This window comes from Tachyglossus aculeatus, chromosome 13 (assembly GCF_015852505.1).
Source record: "Tachyglossus aculeatus isolate mTacAcu1 chromosome 13, mTacAcu1.pri, whole genome shotgun sequence".
NCBI lineage: Eukaryota > Metazoa > Chordata > Mammalia > Monotremata > Tachyglossidae > Tachyglossus > Tachyglossus aculeatus.
In genome coordinates, this window is record NC_052078.1 from 3,200,644 (window position 1) to 3,212,143 (window position 11,500).

General features: G+C 50.9%; 1 protein-coding gene across 1 annotated transcript in view; it reads right to left on the minus strand.

Moving 5' to 3' along the window:
• The window catches only part of LOC119936071 (KAT8 regulatory NSL complex subunit 1-like), a 119,826-nt gene extending 116,685 nt beyond the window's left edge, over nucleotides 1-3,141 (minus strand). Inside the window, exons 1-2 of the mRNA XM_038755453.1 lie at nucleotides 2,979-3,141; nucleotides 2,241-2,772 (exon numbers count right to left, since the gene is read on the minus strand). Coding sequence (XP_038611381.1) covers nucleotides 2,241-2,772; nucleotides 2,979-3,141 — 695 coding nt within the window. The remainder of the gene's footprint in view (nucleotides 1-2,240; nucleotides 2,773-2,978) is intronic.
• Nucleotides 3,142-11,500: the final 8,359 nt, after the last annotated feature.

Below are 11,500 nucleotides of genomic sequence, written 5' to 3' on the forward strand. Positions count from 1 at the left end.
CCAAGCGCTTAGTCCAGTGCGCCGCACATAGTAAGCGCTCAATAAACACGGTTGATGATGATGATAATGATTACAATTACGCCCTCAGTACAACAGTTGTGAATAGGAATCAGTGAGAGTTGGGGTTATTACAATTACGTCCTTCCTACAGCAGTTGCGATTAGGGATCAGTGAGAGTTTTATTTTATTAGTATGTTTGGTTTTGTTCTCTGTCTCCCCCCTTTTAGACTGGGAGCCCACTGTTGGGTAGGGACGGTCTCTAGATGTTGCCAATTTGTACTTCCCAAGCGCTTAGTACAGTGCGCCGCACATAGTAAGCGCTCAATAAATACGATTGATGACGATGATAATGATTACAATTACGCCCTTAATACAACAGTTGTGAATAAGGATCAGTGAGAGTTGGGGTTATTACAATTACGTCCTTCCTACAGCAGTTGCGATTAGGGATCAGTGAGAGTTTTATTTTATTAGTGTGTTTGGTTTTGTTCTCCGTCTCCCCCCTTTTAGACTGCGAGCCCACTGTTGGGTAGGGACGGCCTCTAGATGTTGCCAATTTGTACTTCCCAAGCGCTTAGTACAGTGCGCCGCACATAGTAAGCGCTCAATAAATATGATTGATGACGATGATAATGATTACAATTACGCCCTTAGTACAACAGTTGTGAATAGGAATCAGTAAGAGTTGGGGTTATTACAATTACGTCCTTCCTACAGCAGTTGCGATTAGGGATCAGTGAGAGTTTTATTTTATTAGTGTGTTTGGTTTTGTTCTCTGTCTCCCCCCTTTTAGACTGTGAGCCCACTGTTGGGTAGGGATGGTCTCTAGATGTTGCCAATTTGTACTTCCCAAGCGCTTAGTACAGTGCTCTGCACATAGTAAGCGCTCAATAAATACGATTGATGACGATGATAACGATCACAATTACGCCCTCAGTACAACAGTTGTGAATAGGAATCAGTGAGAATTGGGGTTATTACAATTACGTCCTTACTACACCAGTTGCGATTAGGGATTAGTGAGAGTTTTATTTTATTAGTGTGTATGGTTTTGTTCTCCGTCTCCCCCCTTTTAGACTGCGAGCCCACTGTTGGGTAGGGACTGTCTCTACATGTTGCCAATTTGTACTTCCCAAGCGCTTAGTACAGTGCTCTGCACATAGTAAGCGCTCAATAAATACGATTGATGACGATGATAATGATTACAATTACACCCTTAGTACAACAGTTGTGAATAGGAATCAGTAAGAGTTGGGGTTATTACAATTACGTCCTTCCTACAGCAGTTGCGATTAGGGATCAGTGAGAGTTTTATTTTATTAGTGTGTTTGGTTTTGTTCTCTGTCTCCCCCCTTTTAGACTGTGAGCCCACTGTTGGGTAGGGACTGTCCCTAGATGTTGCCAATTTGTACTTCCCAAGCGCTTAGTCCAGTGCTCTGCACATAGTAAGCGCTCAATAAATACGATTGATGACGATGATAACGATCACAATTACGCCCTCAGTACAACAGTTGTGAATAGGAATCAGTGAGAATTGGGGTTATTACAATTACGTCCTTCCTACAGCAGTTGCCATTAGGGATCAGTGAGAGTTTTATTTTATTAGTGTGTTTGGTTTTGTTCTCCGTCTCCCCCCTTTTAGACTGTGAGCCCACTGTTGGGTAGGGACTGTCCCTAGATGTTGCCAATTTGTACTTCCCAAGCGCTTAGTCCAGTGCTCTGCACATAGTAAGCGCTCAATAAATACGATTGATGACGATGATAACGATCACAATTACGCCCTCAGTACAACAGTTGTGAATAGGAATCAGTGAGAATTGGGGTTATTACAATTACGTCCTTACTACACCAGTTGCGATTAGGGATCAGTGAGAGTTTTATTTTATTAGTATGTTTGGTTTTGTTCGTCTCCCCCCTTTTAGACTGCGAACCCACTGTTGGGTAGGGACTGTCCCTAGATGTTGCCAATTTGTACTTCCCAAGCGCTTAGTCCAGTGCGCCGCACATAGTAGGCGCTCAATAAATACGATCGATGACGATGATAACGATTCAATCAATCAATCAATCGTATTTATTGAGCGCTTAAACGATTTGAGCGCTTAAACGATTACAAGTACGCCCTCAGTACAACAGTTGTGAGTAGGAATCGGTGAGAGCTGGGGCTCTCATAACGACGCCGTTCCCATAAAAGTTGTGATTAAAGAATTAATGAGAGTAGGGGCCTTGAGGCGGCCACTCACCCCGCGGGCGGCCGGTCCTGCCGGGGGGTCCTCGGGGGCGGCTCCTCCTCCTCCTCCTCCTCCTCGTCGTCGTCGTCGTCCTCTTCTTCGTCCTCGTCGGCACCGGAGGAGGAGGAGGCGGAGGAGGAGGAGGAGGAAGAGGAGGAGGAGGAGGTGGAGGAGGCGGCGGAGGACCCGCTGGAGCTGCCGGTGGCGTCGGAGTCGCAGTCCCGGTGGACGGCGCGGAGGAGGTGGGTGGCGCTGCCCACCAGGCGGCGCAGGTGGGCGGGTGCGGGCCCGGGCCCCGGCCCCGGGGGTGGGTCGGTGTCCCGGTCGGCGGGCCGGTCCCGGCGGAGGGCGGTCAGCTGCCGGCGGACGTGCCTCTCGGCCTGTCGGGCCCGCACGGCCTGCAGCCGGCGGCACAGCCTTCGCGCCCGCCCCCACAGCACGGCCTGACGGCCCCACGCCGCCCGCGCCCGCGCGCCCAGGGACCCCTCCGGGACGGGGCCTGAGGCGGCCGCTGAGGCGGCTGAGGCTGAGGCGGCGGCGGGGCCTGAGGCGGGGGCTGAGGAGGCGGCGGCGGCCGCCGCCATGCGGAGCGGGCCCGGAGCCTCACTGGGGCCCCGCCCGCCTCATCCGGCCAGGCCCGTCCGACCTCCGCTCCGCTCTCTTTCCTCTCACCACCACGACGACGACGACGAGGAGGAGCAGAGGGGGAGGAGCGCGAACAATACTCCATTCACTCCTCCCCCCTCCCGCGCGCGCCCCCGGGCCCCGCGATCCCTCCCGCGCACGCGCCCTCGGCCCCCGGGCTCAGTCGGGCCTCGCCCTCCCTCCCGCGCACGCGCCCTCGGCCCCGGGAACCGCTCGCGCCGCTCCCGCGCACGCGCCCTCGGACCCCTGGATCGCTCGCGCTGCGCATGCGCCCTCGGCCCCCGGGCTCATTCGTGCCTCGCCCTCCCTCCCGCGCACGCGCCCTCGGCCCCCGGGCTCATTCGTGCCTCGCCGTCCCTCCCTCCCGCGCACGCGCCCTCGGCCCCTAGATCAGGCACGCCACTCTCCCTCCCTCCCTCCCGCGCCCTCGACCCCTTCAATCACTCGGCCCCTGAATCAGACGCGCCATTCTCCCTCCCTCCCGCGCATGCGCCCTCGGCCCCTGGATCAGGAGCACCACACTCCCTCCCTCCCGCGCATGCGCCTTCGGCCCCTGGATAAGGAGCGCCACTCGGCCTCCCTCGCGCGCATGCGCCCTCGGCCCCTGGGATAGGAGCGCCACTCTCCCTCCCTCCCATGCGCCCTCGGGCCCCGCCCTCCCTCCCTCCCGCGCATGCGCCCTCGGCCCCTGGATTAGGAGCGCCACTCTCCCTCCCTCCCGCGCATGCGCCCTCGGCACCTGGATCAGGAGTGCCACTCTCCCTCCCTCCCTCCCACGCATGTGCCCTCGGCCCCCGGGTCAGGAGCGCCACTCTCCGTCCCTCCCGCGCATGCGCCCTCGGCCCCCTGAATCACTCGGACCTCGCCCTCCTTCCCGCGCACGCGCCCTCGGCCCCTGAATCAGGCGCGCCACTCTCCCTCCCTCCCGCGCACGCGCCCTCGACCCCTCCCCGCCATCACTCTCCCTTTCCCGCGCACGCGGCCCCTGGATCATTCATTTAGTCATTCAATCTTATTTATTGAGCTTACTGTGTGCAGAGCACTGTACTAATAATAATATAAGAATGATGGCATTTGTTAAGTGCTTACTATGTGCAAAGCACCAGGGGATACAAGGTGATCAGGTTGTCCCACGTGGGGCTCACAGTCTCAATCCCCATTTTACAGGTGAGGTAACTGAGGCTCGGAGAAGTGAAGTGACTTGCCCAAGGTCACACAAGCACTTGCGAGGTAGAAGACGGTCCCTACAACGGGCTCACAGTCTAGAAGGGGGGGACAGACAACAACACATGCAGGCAGGTGTCAAAATCGTCAGAACAAATTGAATCATAGCTATATGCACATCATTAACAAAACGAATAGAATAGCAAGTATGTACAAGAAAAATACAGTACTAAATCTGTACAAAGCAGTGTGGCTCAGTGGAAAGAGCCCGGGCTTTAGAGTCGGAGACAATGGGTTAAAATCCCAGTTCCGCCACTTGTCAGCTCTGTGACTTTGGGCAAGTCACTTCACTTCTCTGGGCCTCAGTTACCTCATCTGTACAATGGGGATGAAGACTCGAGCCCCCCGTGGGACAACCTGATCACCTTGTAACCTCCCCAGCGCTTAGAACAGTGCTAGGCATATAGTAAGCGCTGAATAAAATGCCATCATTATCATTATTATTATTATTATTGAGAAGCAGCATGGCTCAGTGTAAGGAGCCCGGGCTATGGAATCAGAGGTCATGGATTCAAATCCCGGCTCAGCCAATTGTCAGCTGTGTGACTTCCCCACCGCACAGCACCCATATATATGTTTGTACAGATTTATTGCTCTATTTATTTTACTTGTAAATATCTACTATTTATTTTATTAATGATGTGCATCTAGCTTTACTTCTATTTATTCTGATGACTTGACACCTGTCCACATGTTTTGTTTTGTTGTCTGTCTGTGAGCCTGTTGGGTAGGGACCATCTCTATATGTTGCCAATTTGTACTTCCCAAGCTCTTAGTCCAGTGCTCTGCACACAGTAAGCACTCAATAAATACGGTTGAATGAATGAACTTCACCTATCTATGCCCCAGTGACCTCATCTGCAAAATGCGGATAATAATAATAATGGTACTTGTTAAGCGCTTACTATGTGGAAAGCACCGTTCTAAGCGCTGGGGAGGTTACCAGGTGATCAGGTTGTCCCACGGAGGGTTCCCAGTTTTAATCCCCATTTTACAGATAATAATAATAATAATAATAACGTTGGCATTTGTTAAGTGCTTACTATGTGCAGGGCACTGTTCTAAGCGCTAGATGAGGTGACTGAGGCACAGAGAAGTTAAGTGATTTGCCCAAAGTCACACAGCTGACAGTTGGTGGAGTCGGGATTTGAACCCATGACCTCTGACTCCAAAGCCCGGGCTCCTTCCACTGAGCCACGCTGCTTCTAAGGCTGTGAGCCCCCGTGGGACAACCTGACCACCTTGCAACCTCCTCAGCGCTTAGAACAGTGCTTTGCACATAGTAAGCACTCAATAAATGCCATCATATTATTATCGAACAGTGCTTTGCACATAATAAGCGCTTAATAAATACCATCATTATGTTATTATAGAACGGGGCTTTGCACATAATAAGCGCTTAATAAATGCCATCATATTATAGAACAGTGCTTTGCACATAGTAAGCTTTCTAGACTGTGCGCCAGTTGCTGTGTAGGGACCGTCTCTTTATGTTGCCAACTTGTACTTCCCACGCGCTTAGTACAGTGCTCTGCACACAGTAAGCGCTCAATAAATACGATTGAATGAATGAATAGTAAGCAATTAATAAGTGTCATTATATTATTATAGAACACGGCTTTGCACATAGTAAGCGCTTAATAAATGCCATCATTATATTGCAAGGGCCGTGAAGCCGCGCCACCCGCCCTCCCTCCCGCGCATGCGCCCTCGGCCCGCTGAATCACGCGCCCTCGGAGCCCTGAATCCCTCGCGCCACTCTCCCTCCCGCGCACGCGCCCTCGGCCCTGGCCCCGCCGCGCCACTCTCCTCCCTCCCGCGCGCGCCCTCGCGACGTCCCTGACGTCACCGCCCCCACCCCGCGCGCTCGGGCCGGGAGCCAATCACAACGTCGGGAGGCGGGCGCGAGCTCGGCGTGCGAGCCAATGAGAAGGCGGCAGCAGGGCGTCTCTCAGCCAGGCCGAGGGGGCGGGGCCTCTCTCCTCACCGCCCTCATTCATTCATTCATTCATTCATTCATTCATTCAATCGTATTTACTGAGAGGTTACTGTGTGCAGGGCACTGTACTAAGCGCTTCGGAAATACAAGTTGGCAACATATAGACGGTCCCTACCCATTAATCCCGGCTGCGCCAATTGTCAGCTGTGTGACTTTGGGCAAGTCACTTCACTTCTCTGGGCCTCAGTTCCCTCATCTGGAAAATGGGGATTAAGACTGTGAGCCCCAAGTGGGACAACCTGATCACCCTATATCCTCCCCAGCGCTTAGAACAGTGCTTTGCACATAGTAACCACTTAACACATGCTGTCATCATTATTATTATTATTATTATTATTATTAACAGCCGGCTCACGCCCTCAGGCCTCAGCTCCCAGGCGGGTCACCCTGCTGGGGCCCAGACTGAGCCCCCTTTTTCCTCTCCTCTTCCCCATCCCCCCCCGCCCTATTAATAATAATCAATCAATCGTATTTACTGAGCACTTACTGTGTGCAGAGCACTGTACTAAGCACTTGGGACGTACAAGTTGGCAACATATAGAGACAGTCCCTACCCAACAGTGGGCTCACAGTCTAGAAGAGAACAAAACCAAACATATTAACAAAATAAAATAAATAGAATAGAATAGATAATAATAATAATAATGATTATAATGATGGCATTATATTAAGCACTTACTATGTGCAAAGCACTATTCTAAGCGCTGGGCAGGTTACAAGGTGATCAGGTGGTCCACAGTCTTCATCCCCATTTTACAGATGAGGGAGCTGAGGCCCAGGGAAGTGAAGTGACTCGCCCAAAGTCAATCAATCAATCATTTTTATTGAGCGCTTACTGTGTGCAGCACACTGTACTAAGCGCTTGGGGAGTACAAGTCGGCAACAGAGACGGCTCCTACCCAACAAGGGGCTCACAGTCTAGAAGACCTTAATAATAATAATGATTATGGCATTTATTAAGTGCTTACTATATGCAAAGACAAGGCGATCAGGTTGTCCCATGGGGGGCTCACAGTTTTATTCCCCATTTTACAGACACAGCTGACAACTGGCAGAGGCGGGATTTGAACCCCTGACCTCTTGACTCCAAAGCCCAGGCTCTTTCCACTGAGCAACACTGCTTCCCTAGGTCAATCAATCAATCAATCAATCAATCGTATTTATTGAGCGCTTACTATGTGCAGAGCACTGTACTAAGCGCTTGGGAAGTACAAATTGGCATCACATAGAGACAGTCCCTACCCGATAGTGGGCTCACAGTCTAAAAGGGGGAGACAGAGAACAGAACCAAACATACCAACAAAATAAAATAAGTAGGATAGAAATGTACAAGTAAAATAAATAAATAAATAAACAGAGTAATAAATATGTACAACCATATATACATATATACAGGTGCTGTGGGGAAGGGAAGGAGGTAAGACGGGGATGGAGAGGGGGACGAGGGGGAGAGGAAAGAAGGGGCTCAGTCTGGGAAGGCCTCCTGGAGGAGGTGAGCTCTCAGCAGGGCCTTGAAGGGAGGAAGAGAGCGAGCTTGGCGGATGGGCAGAGGGATTGGGGGCATTCCAGGCCCGGGGGATGACGTGGGCCGGGGGTCGATGGCGGGACAGGCGAGAGCGAGGTACGGGGAGGAGATCAGCGGCGGAGGAGCGGAGGGTGCGGGCTGGGCAGTAGAAGGAGAGAAGGGAGGTGAGGTAGGAGGGGGCGAGGTGATGGACAGCCTTGAAGCCCAGGGTGAGGAGTTTCTGCCTGATGCGCAGATTGATCGGTAGCCATTGGAGGTTTTTGAGGAGGGGAGTGATATGTCCAGAGCGTTTCTGGACAAAGATAATCCGGGCAACAGCATGAAGTATGGATTGAAGTGGAGAGAGACACGAGGATGGGAGATCAGAGAGAAGGCTAGTGCAGTAGTCCAGACGGGATAGGATGAGAGCTTGAATGAGCAGGGTAGCGGTTTGGATGGAGAGGAAAGGGCGGATCTTGGCAATGTTGCGGAGCTGAGACCGGCAGGTTTTGGTGACGGTTTGGATGTGAGGGGTGAAGGGTCCTTCCCCTCCCCACAGCACTTGCATATATATTTGTACAGATTTATATTACTCGATTTATTTTACTTGTACATATTTACTATTCTATTTTATTTTGTTAATATGTGTTTTGTTGTCTGTCTCCCCCTTCTATAATAATAATAATAATAATAATGATGGCATTTATTAAGCGCTTACTATGTGAAAAGCAGTGTTCTAAGCGCTGGGCAAGTTACAAGGTGATCAGGTGGTCCCACGGGGGGCTCACAGTCTTCATCCCCATTTGACAGATGACAGAACTGAGGCACAGAGAAGTGAAGTGACTCGCCCAAAGTCAATCAATCAATCAATCATTTTATGAGTGGTTACTGTGTGCAGAACACTGTACTAAACGCTTGGGGAGTACAATTCGGCAACAGAGACGGCTCGTACCCAACAACGGGCTCACAGTCTAGAAGACCTTAATAATAATAATGATTATGGCATTTATTAAGCGCTTACTATAAGCACAGACAAGGCGATCCGGTTGTCCCATGGGGGGGGCTCACAGTTTTATTCCCCATTTTACAGACACAGCTGACAACTGGCGGAGCCGGGATTTGAACCCCTGACCTCTTGACTCCAAAGCCCGGGCTCTTTCCACCAAGCTATGCTGCTTCCCTATCTCCTCCCCACAGCACCTGCATATACATTTGTACAGATTTATTACTCGATTTATTTTACTTGTACATATTTACTATTCTATTTATTTTATTTTGTTAATATGCGTTGTTTTGTCGTCTGTCTCCCCCTTCTAGACTGTGAGCCCGCTATTGGGTAGGGACCGTCTCTAGATGTTACCAACTTGTACTTCCCAAGCGCTTAGTACAGTGCTCTGCACACAGTAAGCACTCAATAAATACGACTGAATGAATGAAAAATTGAAAACTTGACACCTGTCCACGTTTTGTTTTGTTGTCTGTCTCCCCCTTCTAGACCGTGAGCCCGGGTGTTGGGTAGGGACTGTCGATATATGCTGCTGACTTGTAATAATAATAATAATGATGGCATTTGTTAAGCGCTTACTATGTGCCAAGCACTGTTCTAAGCACTGGGGGGGGGGGGGGGATACAAGGTTATCAGGTTGTCCCACATGGGGCTCACAGTCTTAATCCCCATTTTCCAGATGAGGGAACCGAGGCCCAGAGAAGTTAAATGACTTGCCCAAAGTCACACAGTTGACAGAGTCAGGATTAGAACCCATGACCTCTGACTCCCAAGCCCGTGCTCTGTCCTCTGAGCCACGCTGCTTTTCTTAATAATAATAATAATAATGGCATTTAAGCGCTTACTATGTGCTTAACAGGGATTAAGGCTGTGAGCCCCCCGTGGGACAATCTGATCACCTCGTAACCTCCCCAGCGCTTAGAACAGTGCTTTGCACATAGTAAGCGCTTAATAAATGCCATTATTATTATTATTATCATTATTATTATTATTACTATAAGTAGGGATTAGTTACTTAACTTCTCTGGGCCTCAGTTCCCTCATCTGTAAAATGTGGATTAAGACTGTGAGCCCCCCGTGGGACAACCTGATCACCTCGTAACCTCCCCAGCGCTTAGAACAGTGCTTTGCACATAGTAAGCGCTTAATAAATGCCATTATTATCATTATTATTATTATTATTATTATTATTATTACTATAAGCTGTCATCGGATTGGCTTGGGCCGAGTCGGCCCGGGCTGTGAGCCCACTTTCTAGACTGCGAGCCCACTGTTGGGTAGGGACCGGACCTTCTCTATACGTTGCCAACTTGGACTTCCCAAGCGCTTAGTCCAGTGCTCTGCACACAGTAAGCGCTCAATAAATACGATTGAATGAATGAATGAATGGTTGGGAGCAAGAGGGTAAGAAGGCCTTTGGCCCTCCCCAAGGTTTTCGACTGACTCACACAACTCTTGTTTACAAAACTTGAAACTGGGCTAGTCGACGAGGCGGGGGCGGAGTGGACTGAGTTCCCCTTTCCTTTTCTTCACAACTCAATCCCGCTTCACCGGCCATGGGACTAGGAAGGCGGTGGCTACCATTTGAGCGGGCAGAAATATCGGTGCCATTTTGCACGGCGTCGCTCTCATTTATCAAGTGCCCGCTTTCGGGAGACGCGGCACGGCCAGGTGGATGGAGGGTGGGCCGGGGAAGCAGACGGCCAAGGGTTCCATATTCGGCTCCACCCCTTGTCTTCTGTATGGCCTTAATAATGATAATAATAATAATAATGGCATTTATTAAGCGCTTACTATGTGCAAAGCACTGTTCTAAGCGCTGGGGAGGTTACAAGGAGATCAGATTGTCCCCCGGGGGGGGGGAGGGGGGCTCACAGTCTTAATCCCCATTTTACAGAGGAGGGAACTGAGGCCCAGAGAATAATAATAATAATAATAATAATGGCATTTATTAAGCGCTTACTATGTGCAAAGCACTGTTCTAAGCGCTGGGGAGGTTGCAAGGAGATCAGATTGTCCCCCGGGGGGGGAGGGGGGGCTCACAGTCTTAATCCCCATTTTACAGATGAGGGAACTGAGGCCCAGAGAAGTGAAGTGACTTGCCCAAAGTCACACAGCTGACAACTGGCAGAGCTGGGATTCAAACCCATGACCCCTGACTCCAAAGCCCGGGCTCTTTCCACTGAGCCATGCTGCTTCTTGTCTTGGGCGAGTCACTTCAATTTTCTGGGCCTCAGTTCCCTCATCTGGAAAATGGGGATAATAATAATAATGACGATAGCATTTATTAAGCGCTATGTGCAAAGCACCGTTCTAAGCAATGGGGAGGTTACAAGGTGATCAGGTGGTCCCATGGGGGGCTCACAGTCTTCATCCCCATTTTCCAGATGAGGGAACTGAGGCACAGAGAAGTTAAGTGACTTGCCCAAAGACACACAGCTGACAATTGGCAGAGCCAGGACTTGAACCCATGACCTCTGACTCCAAAGCCCGGGCTCTTTTCCACTGAGCCACGCTGCTTCTCATAAAGACTGTGAGCCCCACGTGGGACAGGGACTGTGTCAATCAATCGTATTTATTGAGCGCTTACTGTGTGCAGAGCACTGTACTAAGCGCTTGGGAAGTACAAGTTGGCAACATATAGAGACAGTCCCTACCCAACAGTGGGCTCACAGTCTAGAAGACTGTGTCCAACCCGGTTACCTCGTATCTACCTTGAGAAGCAGCGTGGCTCAGTGGAAAGAGCCCGGGGTTGAGAGTCAGAGGTCATGGGTTCTCATCCCAGGCTCCGCCACTGGTCAGCTGTGTGACTTTAGGCAAGTCACTTAACTTCTCTGTGCCTCAGTTATCTCATCTGTAAAATGGGGAGTAAGACTGGGCCCCACGTGGGTGAC